The 16307-nt window shown below is 31.4% G+C and overlaps 2 protein-coding genes and 1 long non-coding RNA gene across 4 annotated transcripts; 2 read left to right on the plus strand and 1 right to left on the minus strand.

Moving 5' to 3' along the window:
- LOC107926424 (uncharacterized) lies at nt 1–2270 on the plus strand. Its single transcript, XM_016857276.2, has 2 exons — nt 1–1959; nt 2041–2270. The coding sequence occupies exons 1-2, from the start codon at nt 1–3 to the stop codon at nt 2143–2145; spliced, it is 2064 nt and encodes a 687-aa protein (XP_016712765.1). The 3' UTR covers nt 2146–2270.
- A 9046-nt stretch (nt 2271–11316) lies between these two features.
- Nucleotides 11317–12754, plus strand: LOC107926405 (uncharacterized). Its single transcript, XR_001692197.2, has 2 exons — nt 11317–11938; nt 12299–12754. It is a non-coding gene; the product is annotated as an uncharacterized lncRNA (long non-coding RNA).
- A 1186-nt stretch (nt 12755–13940) lies between these two features.
- Nucleotides 13941–16307, minus strand: LOC107926418 (fatty-acid-binding protein 1). Of its 2 annotated transcripts, none has more exons than XM_016857271.2 (4): nt 15985–16306; nt 15484–15727; nt 15314–15405; nt 13941–14712 (listed from the first exon to the last, which is right to left on the minus strand). In XM_016857271.2, exons 1-4 carry the CDS (start codon nt 16190–16192, stop codon nt 14579–14581), a joined length of 678 nt encoding a protein of 225 aa, XP_016712760.1. In that variant the 5' UTR covers nt 16193–16306; the 3' UTR covers nt 13941–14578. The 2 variants fall into 2 exon arrangements, with proteins under 2 accessions (XP_016712760.1, XP_016712761.1); XM_016857272.2 differs by having other exon boundaries at nt 14587–14712; nt 15266–15405; nt 15985–16307.

The following is a 16307-nucleotide window of genomic DNA, read 5'->3' on the forward strand; positions in this document are numbered from 1 at the left end:
ATGTCAAAAACAATTAATCAAAACACTCCCAAAAGTCATTCAAAACCTAACAAGAAAATCAGGCATGGCGATGAACACCCATGTTCAGCACAAGCAAATGAAGATGATCATCAAGAACCCAAAACAGGCAATGAAACCTTCTCTAATTCAAGCCCAAGGAAAAGAAAGAAAACCCCAAGAAGAAAAAAAGGCCAAAAATCGCCATTTTCATCCAATGATCCTTCCATACGAATGGCGATGTACGTCGCCATGGCTCATGCAGGACTTGTGTTAACGTTAACTCTCCTCTTTGGCCTCACCAAACTCCTTCAAAACTATTGGCGACCACTCCAATGGGCAATCCTTTGTTCCATGCCTTTACGTGAGCTTCGAATGTTGATAGTTTCCTTTTGGGCACACCCTCTTAGCCTTGGCCTATTTGAAACCCTAATCGCTATCCCAATCGCCATTTTGAGCGCCACCACCGCCTCCCTCCTCGACTCGCATGCCGCCTTGCTCCGTCTCATCAGCTACCATTCTTCCTCTTCGTGTTCGACACCGCGTGCATCCGGTCGTCGTCATCAAAAATCACGTGTAATTGCTTTCTCCAAGCTCATGCAATGGCTAGTCACTTTTGGCCTTTTTGTTCTTGTTTACGAAAGAATAGGGTTTTTCTCTATCCCAGTTATTACAGTTCCTTGCTTTTTAGCTTATATATCTGGTTTTGGAGTTATGATTAAACCAGGACTTGCTTCAACTCTTTCAAGAATTTCATCAAAGAGAAAAGCAACTGAAAACAACAAAAGTTTCTCATTTTTTGGAAAGTTAGGCCAAGATATAACTTCAATGTTGTTCAATAGATTGAATACAATGGTTGGGATTGGATTAATTTTGTTTATGATCTTAGGGTCAATGTTAGGGTTCCTTTTCTTTTCTTATAAGATTGCAATTGAAGGGAAAGAAGCAGTCATTTCATTGAAGAAACATTTGGAAGAAAACAATTACAGTGAGATTATTGGGATTAACAAATGGATTGATGATAATAAAATCCCAGAGTTAATTGATAGTTATATGCCAAAGTTTTATGAAACTTTGTCACAAAACATTGATTCTTTAGCTGTTTATTACAATGTGACAGAGATTGTTGATGGTTTTAAGCAATATTTTGAGCAGCCATCAATAGTTGCAACCATGAACAATGAAAGCATTTTCTACAAAAAGCCATTATATGAAACCATTCATGGGTTACAATCAAAAGTAAAAAAAGGAGAATGGAAATCAATCTATGGTGACTTCTATGGCATCTATAGGAAACTCACGTCTTCGATAGCTAAGGAAGATTTATTAGAGAAAATCAAAGCATTTCTACTTCAAAGCTTGGATTCAACTAAAAGGGTATTTTTCAGTTGTTTAACAGTGTTGGGAACGGGTGCAAATCTCTTGTTCTTTCTAGGAATCCTCATTGTATCAGGAGCAGCTGGACTAGTAAACTTCATATTTGAATTAACAGTGTTTTTATGGCTATTATATTATTTAATCACTTCAGATTCAGGAGGGGTAATGGATCATGTCTTGGGAATGTTACCAGTTTCAAAATCTACCAGGAACCGATGTGCTCAAGTTCTTGACCATGCTGTTAGTAGTGTATTATTAGCCACAGCTAAGCTCACATTGTTCCAAGGATGTTTCACATATCTTTTGTGCAGATTTTACCGTATTCATTTCCTTTATATGTGCACATTCTTAGCTCTTTTCAACGCTCTTTTGCCGATAACTCCGGCTTGGGTTTCGTCGATACCGGCCGTAGTTCAGTTAGCGATGGAATCGAGATATATCGAAGCTGTGTTACTTACATCGATTCATATTATATTATTGGATTATGGAACAATTGCAATACAAGATGAGATACCAGGACATAATGCTTACTTGACTGGACTTAGTATCTTTGGTGGCATTGCTTTTTTCCCCTCCATTTTAGAAGTAATGTTATGTCCTCTTCCTTGTATCTTTTCATGTTATCAAGTGTGATTATAATTTGGTGATTTTGGTTTGGTTTTACAGGGAGCAATTATGGGTCCTTTAGTCATGACAGTTATCATTGCTTTGAAGAATCTTTATGTCGAATTTGTTCTTGCTTTTGATGCTGATAACACTACTCAGCACTAAGGGTTGATTCATAATTTGTATAATTTAGCCTGGATCGATGGTATGTATTAATTAGACTACATTTAATTTATTTCTTAAAATTTTTCATAAAATTTGTAATGTTTCATTAATAAAAAACAGTTTAATTTTACAAACATGACAATTCTATTTTTGAAGTTATTTTTAAAATATAAATATTGTAATAATAGTTGTTTTAATTATTAATTATTAATTAGTTAATGTAGATTGTTAATTAAATTTACATATAGTGACTACTAAATTATTTGTTGTAATATTATTTATATTTTTAAATGTTTATTTCAATATTAATAGTGTATTTAATTTATATAAATAGTGATAAAGTTAAAATCATATCTCTACTGATATCAATGAGAAGGATTTTGCGCTATTGATATATTTTTATTATGAGTAAATTTCTTTGATAGTAATCTAATTATGTATAATTTTTTATTTTTATGACTCGGCTTAAAAAAGTTATAAATTTGGTCACCAACATTTTCAACATTGTTTTTGTTTTTATTATAGTCTAAGCGTACATTTTTGTTATGAGTAATCCAACGTTTACTATTGTTGATTCAGTTAGTTAAAGTAGTTATTTTGTTAATATAGTTGTTGTTGTTATTTCTGGTATAGTTACATTGCTATGTTAAATAGTCATAGCGTTTTGTTCTATGCAGGTTTTGAAATTAAAAAAGAAAGTTCTTTTTCTTGTTACTTTGTAATCTAACATGGTATCAAGATCTAGTATTTTCGTGATATAACAAGTATCGTGTTTTGTGGTTTAATGGCTATGGATGAAGTTCCAACAGCTGATACTCCTCATCATTCATCAAACACTGGGGAGGCAGTTGGTTCCCAAGATACTAATAGTCTGATTTTGCAGCAGATTCAGTACTTTTCCAAACATGAGAAGATAAAACTTGGTGAGAACAAATTTCTTTTATGGAAACATCAAGTTTTGTTGATTCTTAAAGGATATGTGTTAGGCACTGTTAATGTTCCTGCACAATTTCTAACTGGAAATGAAAGGTAGCTGGTTGCCAATCCAGCTTTTCTTGTTCACAAGAAACAGGACAAGTTTCTCGCTTCGTGGTTGTTATTTACAGTAAAAAAATACAGTCTTGGTGTATCTCACAACAACTAAGACTAGCTTTGAGATCTGGTCAACTATTGACAAATAGTTTGGTGCTGAGGTCAAATGTTAAAGCTTCAAGTATGCGTCATGCTTTATATTTTTTAAAGAAAGTAAATATTACTGTCAAAGAATACCTGTTCAAAGTAAAAAGTATGAGTGATAGCCTGATTGCAGCTGGTAGTAAGGTGACTGATGAAGAATAAGTGAGCATTATTTTAGCAGGGCTTTCGATGGAATATGAGTCTATTCGTGTGTTAGCATCGGAAACTCCGGTGTCACTTGATTTGCTGACAGAGATGCTTTTTGATTGCGAGGTGAGGCAGGTGGCCTTACTCACTAAAGTTCCTCTATAGGCCAATTTGGCATCTCACCAAAAATAAGATGATCGATCAAAACAAGTTGCAGATTCCAAGAGTTATTCTTACGAGTTCAACCATGGACACAGAGGTATGGAAGAGGTTGGTCTCGAGGCAGATTCCATGGTGCTGGTCGTAGTTGGTCTCGTTCTCGGCCATAGTGTCAGTTATGTGGCAAAGTTGGTCATGTGGTTTAAACCTACTATTACCGATTTGATGAGAATTTTTCTGGTACCAATCACAACTCTCTATGTCAGTCAACTATCATCATTTCAATGGGCAAGCATCTCACTACTCCACTCTATCTAATTGTTGTGGCTCGTCTGTTTCTTCTCCACAACCTCATTTTCAGTCCTCTCCAAGCAATCTTCGAGACTCTTCTTCTGTCAGCACTGATCAAATCTGGTACCCTAACTCAGGAGCAACTAATCATATTACTCCTAACATAGCCAATCTCACCAATATATCGACTTATACATGTACAAGTAAGGTGTCTATGGGAAATGGTGCATCTGTGTCTATAGCTAATGTAAGGTCTTCTGCTCTATTGGCTGGTGCTAGGATTGTTTGCAACTCAAGAATGTACTTCATGTTCCAGCTATCTGTAAGAATTTACTTTAGTAGGACAGTTACAAAAGATAATGACATTTATTTTGAGTTTCATCATTTTCTTTATTTTGTGAAGGATATTCAGACATGGTTAACACTGCTAGTGGGCCACATGCATGATGGACTCTATAGATTTGATATTTCTCGAGCAACTTCTAGGGTAATTACTAATGTGGTTGCTAGGATATGAGAGTCAGCAGCGCAACTAGCATATAATGTTCAACAAGGACCTCCTGTTGAATTGTGTTATAAATGACTCGGTCATCTGTGTAATAACACACTTGATCAAGTTTTGCGTGATTGTAATATTGTTTTCAGTTATAATGAATTTCCTTAAGTGTGTTTAGCTTATCAACTAGGCAAAGCTCACAAGTTTCCTTTTAACTCTTCCAAAATAATGTACATTTTACCTTTTGAGTTAGTTGTGTCAAATATTTGGGGACTAGCACGCAACTGATTAGATGGCTTTCTCTACTATGTTTCTTTTGTTGACATGTATAGCAGATATACCTGGCTATATTCCCTAAAGAATAAATCTAAAGTCTTAAGCTATTTTCTTCACTTTCAGAAGTTTGTTCAAGTTCAGTTTGGTTATTCAATCAAAATGCTTCAAAGCGACTGGGGCAGAAAGTATCATTTTCTCTCGAAGGAACTCTCTCGATTAGGAATTCAATAGAGGGTCACATGTCTGCATACTTCTGAGAAGAATGGAGTAGCTAAGAGGAAACATAGAAATGTTATTGACATGGGATTGACTCTTTTGGCTCAAGCATCCATGCCTCTAGAATTTTGGTCACATGCCTTTTCTCATGTAGTACATCTGATAAACAAGTTACCTACCACTGTTCTACAAGGATATACCCCTTATGTGAAACTTTACATAGTCAAAGTTGTTCACTCACACCTTCGAGTGTTTGGATGTGCTTGTTTCCCTTATTTACGGTTGTTCAATCAACATAAATTTCAGTTTTGATCTAAACAGTGTGTTTTTCTTAGTTTTGCTACAAATCAAAAAGGCTACAAGTGCCTTGATGAAGCAAGTCGTATTTGTTTCTCGACATGTTGTCTTTGATGAGTATAAGTTTCCCTTTCAATGAAAATTTTCTTCCTAGTCTCAGTCCGGCTCTAAAGTGCATTTGCATCAGCAGTCCCTTGTTCTTGTAGTTATGATTCATGCAACTCGGCATTGTAATCGTGCCTCTACTCCCTCATTAGTTTTACCACGGGTCTCTTCTATAGCAAGACCTTCTTCAGTAACAAGGGTTATTGTGTCTGAATCTCTTACAGATGGACAAATTCAAATTGTAGATCCATCAGCAGTTGCTTGTTTCAGTGCTAATGACCCTCCACTTGAACCACCAATTGCAGGTTGTGACAGGTCTATTTTACCTTTACACACCAAGTTAAATTTGCATCCCATGCAAACTTGGTCAAAAAATAGAATCTATAAGCCTCGTGTGTTCTCGATAGCTCTCACTGAAAAGGAGCCCGTATCTATTGCAGAAGCATTCAAAAGTGTTGTTTGGATAGAGGCTGCAAAGAAAGAATATGATACATTGATCACTAATCAGACTTGGGAACTAATGCCTTTACCTGAGGGGCGTAAGGCAGTAGGTTGTAAGTAGATTTTTAAAGTCAAAATGAATGCTGATGGCTCGGTGGCTAGATTCAAAAGCATGTTAGTGGTTAAAGGTTATCTTCAAAATACAGGTGTTGATTTCCAAGAGACTTTTAGTCCTGTAGTTAAACCAACAACAATTAGGGTGGTTCTTGAACTAGTTGTCTCGATGGGGTAGTCTCTCAGAAAAGTGGACATAAACAATGTTGTCCTAAATGGTGATCTGCATGAAGAAATTTACATGGTGCAACCACCAGGTTTTGAGCAACAAGGGATTAATGGACAACAACTGGTATGCAAGTTAAAAAAGGCATTATACGGTCTCAAGCAAACACCTCGAGCTTGGTTCCACAAGCTAAAGGAGTTCCTTGTAGGTGCTAAGTTTAAGGTGTCAAAGGTTGATAATTCTCTCTTTATTCATCGTGAAGGGTCTCGACTACTTTATGTTAATGTGTATGTGGATGACATCATTGTCACTGGGAATGACTATCATGCGATAAATCGATTTATTAAGGAACTCGATGATCAATTTTCTTTGAAGGACTTAGGACAACTAAGCTATTTTTTGGGCATTGAAGTTACTTACACTTCAAATGGTCTTTCCTCAATTTGAAAAAATATATTCTTGATCTACTTCACAGAGCATCCATGGACAAGTCAAATGGATCTCCCAAGCCAATGGTGACTACATGTAGTTTGTTTGTTCAAGTTGGAAGTCCTATTGAATATGAATCTTTATATGGGAGTATAATAGGTACTCTACAATACATTATGATCACAAGGCCAGATATTGCCTTCTCGGTGAATAAAGTATGTCAATTTATGCACAAGCCATTGGACTCTTATTTTAAAGCTGTCAAAAGGATCTTGCATTATTTTCAAGACACCTTAGGTCACGGGTTATGTTTCATTCGAGCTTCAAAGCTCTTACTAGAAGGCTACTTAGATGCGAGTTGGGGTTCCGATGTTAATGATCAAAGGTCCACTTCAGGTTATTGTGTCTTCCTAGGAGGGAACCCAGTTTCTTGGAGTTCAAGAAAATAACAAGTAGTCTTGAGGTTCACAACTGAGGTTGAGTACAGAAGCCTTGCGTATGTCACAGCAAAAATAATTTGGATCCAGTCTCTATTATCTGAATTACATGTACTAATTAAGAACAAAGCCTTGGTATGGTGTAACAGTTCAGCAACTATTTTAGTTTCAGGGAATTTTGTTTTACATTCCAAATTTAAGCATGTAGAGTTGGAACTATTTTTTTGTTAGAGAAAGAGTTGCAGATGGTTCACTTCAGGTTGGTCATGTTCCAAGTCAAGATCAGATTGAAAACATCTTTAATAAACCATTATCAGCAAGATTGTTCACCAAGTTTAGAAGTAAACATAAAGTTCTTACCAGCAGTCATGAAGTTACAAGAAGGGAAAGAAATCACCAAGCACGAGGAATGTTATGAGCACTTCAACGTTTACTGTTGTTGATCCAGTTAGTTAAAGTAGTTATCTTGTTAATATAATTGTTGTTGTTATTTCTGGTACAATTACATTGCTATGTTAAATAGTCATAACGTTTTGTTCTATACAGGTTCTGAAATTAAGAAGGAAAGTTTCTTTTTCTTGTTACTTTGTAATCTAACAATTTTTAAGATTGTTTCTGTTTGGTGACTAATGAGATGATGATGTGACACTTTTTAAATTGATTATAATTATAAATTTAGGTTTAACTTTTATTTCTTATTTTTTTTTTGTCAATTTAGTCATGATTTTATATAAAAAAATATACAAAACAAAATTCTTTTAAAAATTAAAAAATTATAAAGTTATTTAGATATATAAAATATATAAATACTTAAAAATTAAAATTTACATAAATTAATATATATACATATATATACACACATAAATACATAAAAGTAGATAAAATTATAAAAAGATAGATACAAATTTAAATATAAATATAAATATACATAAAGATTAGGTTAAATCACTTTATGGGGTTTGAACTTTACAATTGCTCCTACATTGAGGTCTTATGTAGGTAGGGCCTAAACTTTTTTTGGTCAAAGCTAATCCTTGATATTTTCTTGAAAACCCTAAAGTTCAAGTCTCAATGTAAAAATAATTGCCAAGTTCAAGTTCTAATACAAGAATAATTTGACAAAAAAAAGTTCAAGCTCCAAAATAAAAACAATTGCTTAGTTCAAACCCCGATATAAAAACAATTATCAAATTTGAGGATTAATTTAAACCAAAAAGAGTTTCGTGCCTCAAATAGTCATTTAACCCAATAAATAACTCGAAGGTTAGAAAGAATGAAAGCTTTTTTTAAAAATTTTCAAAAAAAAACAAAAAAAGGAAAAAAGAAAAATCATGGTTATTAGTTCCAGTACATCTTGCTGAAAGCATGGCCTTGAACTCCTCCCATCTTTGCATTTCACTGCAACAGTTGCCCCTGTGGAAGAAAACTTATATAAAATTGAGAAGAAACTTGGGGGAATTGAAGGTAATTAGAAGTTGGGAATTCAATTTAGAACCCAAAATGAAATGGCTTGAATGCATCACAGTACATAGTTCCAACAACAACTGCAGATTGCTGTTTCTGATATCCATGGCTGCCCTCCAAGAAACCATTAAAAAAGATGAAACTGAGGGAAAAAAACACTGTTTTTCATAAAAAAAATTTATGATTTCCAGCATTTCAAACTTTTTGAAATTTTTATGTATTTATATATATATACTTTTTTTCATCTATTGTTATGTATTTATGTGTATACAGGGGCGAAGCCAAAAAAAAAATTTAGGGGCTGGATGAAATTTTAATTTTTTATAGTTGATATCTTTATAATTTGTAAATGATTAAATTGAATTTTTATAATTTTAGGGGGGCAAAGTACAATTTTACCTTTACTAATTTAAAATTTTTAAAAAATTTTAAGGGCCAAAATAGTAGTTTTACATTTTAGAGGTGGCCGGGGCCCATACCAGCCCCCTGGCTCCGCCCTTGTGTGTATATATATTAAACTTTTATGTATTTATATATTTTTTAAAATTTTCCATTTTTTTAAGAATTTGTTTATAAAATCAAGGTGAAATTGAAAAAAATTATAAAAGTTAGGGATTAAATTTATAAAGAAACAAGTTTAGAAAGTGTCACGTCATTATTATGTTAATTACTTAACGGTTCGATGATAAAAATATTTTAAAAATGTTACTATTCAAATTATATTTTTTTTAAATTAAATAACCAAAATAAAAACTAACAAATATTTGGGTAACTATTTTTGTAATTCACTCTTTTCTGATTGAACAATTTAAGCTAGGGGCGATTTGAAAAATTCTAATTTCGAGTTAATTGAATCGAGTTATTCGAGTAAACTCGAATAAGTGATTAGAGTTTCAAGTCCAAGTCAAGTTGAATTTTACAATTCGAATAACTCGAATAATTCAAATAATAAATTGATATAAATACCCTTTCGATCCCTATCAGCTTTGAAAATGAGCAAATTGGTCTCTAAAAAATACAAAAAAATTTAAATTATTTATAAAAATTCCAAAATTTATAATTTTAAAATAATTATAAAAATTTAAGAAAAATTCTAAAGAATATATAAAGAAAGTTCAAATTTTAAAAATTTTCTAAAATAATAATTTTGGGACCTAGAAAGTTAATTAATAATTCAAGTTTATCATATTAAAGTATCTTATTTTATTATTATTTTGCTTTTAAAAAGTTTTCAATTATATATTGTAGCGACGTAAAAATTTTAGCTTGGTCGCTAATTGTGGTGATTTATTAAACATTTAAAAACCAACTTTCGCTTTTATTAACAAAGGGAGTCGCCACCGATCCTTTTTATAGGTGTGATCGGGCACCTAATAAATTTATTTTTAAAACAAAAAGAAGGCCAAGTTTAGGTCTACGTGAAAGTCCAGAGAAAAATTAGGGTTCGGGAGTCGGTTACGCGTGAGGAAGGTATTAGCACCCTTGCGACGCCCAAAATTGGTATCTTATAAACAAGTGTTGTCTTAATTTTCAAAATTGCAAGTTCAAAGTAACATTGAATCGTGATCCGATCAAAACACGATAAATTTCAAGTTTCGTTTTCTTTTGAGAAGGATATACCGTTTTGACACGAGTCGATTGATATTCACCCAACATAGCGATAAAATCGATGACATAGTGTTTAAATTGGTATGTTGCCTTGCTTCTTGAAATAAATAAAAATACGAATAAATATTTTAAAATAACGAACAACGGGATAATATATAAAAATGGGCAGGAAACGAAAGATAATAGTTGAAAATAAATCAAGGCACATAATACATACGACAATAATATTAAAAACAATAACAATGCACACGATATTAAATGTAACAATAATATCAAATACGAGAACACAATGAGAACACAATGAATATACATATAAAGTTAATTAAGAGTATGTTAGTAAAATATATATATAAATAGTAATGGTGTTAGAAATATACTATATATAGTATTTGACGTATATACATAAGATAGTAAAAATATATAACTAGTAATGTTAAAATATATACATAATATATACATATATATATAATAGATATTGAAAAAAAAATATGTACATAACATATATGAAGAATATATATATAACAATATTAAAATAAAACAATAAGTGATAATAGTGAAAATAATATGTATAATAACAAAAATAAGAATATATAAGAATAGATATAAAATATATGTATATAATATGGTATTTAAACATGCATATGTAATATATATATTACGAATGAGAATAATATTAAAACAACTACGAGTACATACAGTTACATACATGTATATATATAAAAATTGAATACATAGTAATAATACTAAGAGTATGTACATGATGTATATACACGTGTGTACATGAATTAATAGCGGTAATAATATAATAATAATGCTAGCAGAATAATAAAATACGAAAAGCAAATATAACAAAGTAAAATAAAAAACAAAGTAAAAAAAAAACTATATAAAAGCTATATGTACATAAAAATACGTATATATATATAAGTAAAGATAAGTAATAGTAATGAAAATAATATAATAATAATAATAATAATAATATAAAAGGTGAATATAATATAATAATATTAAAATAAAAATAAAAATAAAGTAATAGATAATAATAAATATAATAATAGAAATATAATATTAAAGATAATATAAATATAATATAATAATAATAATAATATAAAAATGATAATAATGATGATAATACTAATATAAAAAGAATAGATAAAATAGTAATAAAAATAGATACGATAATAATAGTATATAATATGGTGTTAAATGTATATATAATATAGTATTAAAATATATACATAGTAATATGATAAGAAAATAGTAATAACGTTAAAGCAAAAATTAATAATACTATATATATAGATACATATACATATTAAAGATATATACACAAATAACAAAGCCTATATTAATAATAACAGTGATAACAATAATATAGATAGTAATAAATACAATAACATTAAAATGAGAAAAGATAAGAAAAAGGACGAAATGGAATTAAAATCGAAATTTTTTTGGCGAATTTAGAATAAAAACAGAAGAGGGGGACTCAATCGAACACGCGTTAAACATTGAGGGACCCAAACAACAATTTCCTTCACCTTTTAAAACGCTGCGTAGCATGGACGATCGATTTAAAAACATACGTAAATTTCAGGGCCAATTTGAAAAAAACTAAAACCTGATTGAAAAGTACAGAAAAATCGGAAGGGCTTGAAGCGCAATTAGCCCCTTAAGAACAAAAACACGCGGATCCTAGGCGAGCATGGATCGGGTCGGACCGGGTTGCAAGAAACGGCGTTGTTTTGGTGCTTAAGGGTGCCGACCAAAACGACGTCGTTTTGTAATATCTATAAAGGTTAATTTTTTTGTTTTAAAATAATTTGATATCTGTTTCTAAAAAAAATCTAACTCTTTCTTTGTTTTCTCTGCAGGTTTAGGCTCCGACGAGGCCCCAGGTCAACCACCACCGCCGATTGCTACCGCCGGCCACCGCCGGCCACCGTACATGGTGGCCGAAAAGTCAAAAAGGTATATTTTTATTATTTTCTTTTAGTTAAATAATATACTCTATATATGTGCATGTGGGTGTGTATTTGAATAGAAAAGAAAGAAGAAATAAAAGAAAAAAGAAACAGATTCGGGAAAGGGAAGAAGATTAATAACCTCTTTTTTTGCCTTCAATTTCGGTTCTGGTACTTGAACAATCTATGGTACTTATCTTACTGTTTTTTAAAACAATGTATGTATTTCTAACCTCCCTAAAAATTCTCCTTTTTTCTCTTTTTATACACTGAGTTTTGAAGGCTTTTGTAGCCCCATTTTACATGATTTTTCCTATTCTATTTACTGTCCTTTCTTCTGTTCTGCAAACGGTGCAACTTGGGCAAGTGGAGGGAGTCGGTAGCTGCTGGTCGATGTGACAGAGGTTGACAGAGAAGCGGCGGTGCAGAGAGCAGTTTGTGGAGGCAAGTGGCTGTTAGGCTAGGGTTTGCTCTTTTTTGATTTTTTTGGGCTAGGGTTTAGTTGGGTTAGGGGTTTAGTTGGGCTAGTAGTTTTGGTTAATTTTAGGTATTGGGCTGGTAGTATTGGGTTAGTGGGTTAGTTTGTTTGTAACGGGTATTGGGCTTGATGGGTTAAGGTTGTAAACGGCCTTTTGTAATGGTAGGCTAAAATTGGCCTACAACATATATAATTTCAAATTTATGTGCTATAACATGGAATTAGTTATATTGTAATAAGATTTTAATTTAACTCGAACAATTTCACTTTATTCAGCTCGACTTGATTCGGAAAGAATTTCAAATAGATTTACGATAATAAAATATGACTCATTAACTTGATTAACTCAAATTTTTTCACTCGATTCGACCAAACACTCAAACTGACAACAATCTTAACACCATTAATTATTTCTAATAATATATATTTAAAAAAACATTCTTTTCACCGAGTGTTGAGTGTAGTAGTAAAGCACCTTACATTCTCCCGATAAGAATAGAGTTTAAATCTTGACAACGATATTGTTAGAATGGACAACTAAAAACCTTAAATATGGATCATAAGACGGATATACATTCTTTTCAAACTCATGATGTTAATATAAATTTTTATATTAAAAGGAGTTATAAAAAGTTGAGAGCACGAATTATGTCAAATTAATAGACGAGGATTAAATTCAAAGTTTAAGGAAAATAGAAAAACTAAAATCATAATTTGGGAAGATAAAAATATAAATTTGGATTAGCATGCAATATTTAGTTGAATGTGAAAACTAACAAATGAAGCAAAGTAAAAGATCATCATGGTTGGCTATATAATGAAGCAGCTTGAAAATCATGAAAGGACACATTTGAGTTTTTGTGGGAAAGACACTGTGAGTACATGTCTTATTGCAACGAATTCATCGGTTGAAACTAAGATTTTATGAGAGATCAGATCGGATCGAATCGAATCAAATTGAATCTTCGGATAAAAAATGAAGACAATAACATGTCTTTCACCAGTGAAGAACTCAATGAATTGATTCACTTATCTGCATGGCCAGGGGTGAGCGTTCGGTAGAACCGAGTGAAAAATTTTCGAGTTAACTAAGTTTACGAGTCCTTTTTTATTATCCTAACTCAAGTTAATTTTTTTTCAAATCGAGTAGAGTAAAGTAAAATCGAGTTGAGTCGAATCGAATCGAATTGAATGAAATTGTTCGAGTTAAATTAAAAAAAATTAAATATGTCAAATAAAAATATTGTTATAGGATAACTAATTTCATGTTAGAGCACATAAAATTGAAACCATATATATTTGAAAAAAATTTCAAAACAAAATAATAATAAATAAGATACTTGAATATGATAAATTTGAATCATTAATTAGGTCCCAAAATTATTATTTTAGAAAAATTTTAAAATTTTAATCTTTTTATATATTTTTTAGAATTTTTATTTTTTAAAAAATATAATTTTTGAAAATTTTATAAATATTTTGAATTTTAAAAACTATTTTTATTTTTTTATAATTTTTATTGAGAGAGACAATTTACTTATTTTCAAAGTTGACAAAGACCAAAAGAGTGTTCACACTAATCTATTATTCGAATTATTTGAATTATTCGAGTTATTTGAATTGTGAAATTCAACTCGACTTGAACTCGAAACTCAAATCGAATTATTCGAGTTGATTCAAATAATTCGAATAACTCAATTAGATTAACTCGAAATTAGAAATAAAAATTTGATTTTTTTAAATCAAATCGAATTTTGTTCACCCCTATACATGACAACTTTGTGTGACACATGAACACTATATCCCACCAATACCTATGAATCATAATAATGCAATTCGACTCCAACTCGATTTCATTCTATTTAATGAGACGGAGTGAAAAATATGATGTAAAGATTGTTCAGAATTCAAACCGAATAGGTAGCTTTCTAATAACGGTGACATAGTACTTGTGCCAACTTAGAAATTCGTAGCTTTCAAGGCAATGCCTAGGAATTGATTGTGGCAATCAATTAAATGTTAGAAACGTATACATTCACTTCCGTGTAACACATATCTCATATTAATATGGAATTAATACTAATATCACACTCACATTCATAGCCATTGTTGCATAATCATATATAGATCTTAGTAACCAACAGTGCCTTATTCCATAAACCTAGAAATTTAGAAGAGGGAAATCAAGGAGATTCCAAACTTATCTTTGGCATCTTTGTCAAGTGGATCATCTCCTAGATACATGTTGATATAAGCCCTGCATAGAAGTTCACTCTCAACCTTGCTTATCACTTCACCCATCACTGCAAACCATTGGAAAAACATGTCACATTTCTGCAATTACTATTTCATCTAGAGATGGCAAAACACATATCGTGATCTAATCTATTTTTATTGGACGGATTTTTTTCTTAAAAAGTGCATACAAGACGGGATAAGGTGGATTTTTTGGGGATAGTGAATATGAATTATAGAACGGTTATAGTAATTATTTACCTCATTTCACTCCAACTCACCCCACTTTATGAAATTATCATTTTACCCTTATATATATAACTATTATTAAAGTAAAATTGTAATAAAATGTCAAAGAAAAACCCATATGTTTTATGTGTAAATTTTTTCTAAGAATTAGGTTTAAATACATACTTTTAAAAAAGATTGAAAATATTAAAAATAACTAACAAAAAATAAATTAAAGTGAGGTGGGATGGGACGGAGTTGAATTGAGTTGGGTTGGGAATGGATGTATTAAAAAATAATAATTTTTTAAATTATACGTCCATAGTAAAGCAGGGGAAGTAGTGGAGTAAATCGTGATAACTGTAGAGTAATAGTGAATTTAACAAAATTTACCTTCGTTTCACTGCATTATCATCCCTAATTTCACTTTCAAACACTCACCTTTCGTTTCAAGAACAAAGCCTGGAAGTCGAGAAATCTCGATAAGAGAACCCGATGTAAGCTTAATATCATCTGATGCTTGTCCCATGACCCTATCATCAATAGAAAAAGTTAATTCAAAACTCGGATACTTAAAAGAAAAATAAAGAATCGGAGCAACGAGTTATTACTTGTTGTCTAACTCATCATTCTTCTTCCCACCATTCAGTTTCTTGATGGATGCTCCCAGACCTTCCCCAAAGTTCTTTCTCACCATGCTAATGGTGAGGCTTGAATACACAATCGCCAACCTTACCACAATTTCCACATCACTGTCGATCACCATTTGATAGAGCTCTTTTGTGGGTTTTTCTGGGGCTTTCCCAATCTTTGACTTCAACAAATCTTTCAGCTTCTCATTATCAGCGTACATTCCTTTAAAAAAAAATTTAACAATGACATGATGATTTTATTAAAATTTTTATCTATTTTTATAATTAAAAATTGATCTCTATAAGTTAAAGAATTATAATTGTATAATTATTCTGTTTGTCATGTTAATTTTTAATAATAATAATAAATAAAATTTTTAATAAAAAAATTTAATTTTTTTTATTTTAAGAATTAATTTATTTATTTTTAATTAAAAGGGACACAAAAACAATTTGACTTACATGATTTATTTGATTTACCATAGCTATAAACTTTGATGCCGAATCCTAGCATGGATTTCTTCCTAAGACCAACACAATTGAGCTGTTTCCCATCATCCAATTTAACAGGAAAAGAAACCCCAGTTTTTGGTTCAACTGCAACTTCCTCAGTTCCATTTGTTTCCTTTTCATCATTGGTTACTTCTTGAGCAGCTTTGGCAATTGTATTCTCAGAACTGGTCGCCATTGTTGAAAACTTAAAATAACTTTACGACAAAAATGGAAATTGAAAACAATAAAGATGGTTTTATGTTGGTGTGGTTGCTTTGAAAATTTGAAGAGAACCCTAAGGTTTATATAGA

The sequence above is a fragment of the Gossypium hirsutum genome, chromosome A07 (assembly GCF_007990345.1).
Source record: "Gossypium hirsutum isolate 1008001.06 chromosome A07, Gossypium_hirsutum_v2.1, whole genome shotgun sequence".
Classification (NCBI taxonomy): Eukaryota; Viridiplantae; Streptophyta; class Magnoliopsida; order Malvales; family Malvaceae; genus Gossypium; species Gossypium hirsutum.

Excerpts from the sequence above, each read along its gene's own strand:
- LOC107926424 (XM_016857276.2), top strand. The coding sequence starts at position 1 with ATGTCAAAAACAATTAATCAAAACACTCCCAAAAGTCATTCAAAACCT. Across the intron at positions 1,960-2,040 it reads TTTTCCCCTCCATTTTAGAA|GGAGCAATTATGGGTCCTTT; the intron begins GTAATGTTATGT and ends TTGGTTTTACAG.
- LOC107926418 (XM_016857271.2), bottom strand. The coding sequence starts at position 16,192 with ATGGCGACCAGTTCTGAGAATACAATTGCCAAAGCTGCTCAAGAAGTA. Across the intron at positions 15,728-15,984 it reads CATCAAAGTTTATAGCTATG|GAATGTACGCTGATAATGAG; the intron begins GTAAATCAAATA and ends TTTTTTTTAAAG. Across the intron at positions 14,713-15,313 it reads CTTTGTTCTTGAAACGAAAG|TGATGGGTGAAGTGATAAGC; the intron begins GTGAGTGTTTGA and ends AATGGTTTGCAG.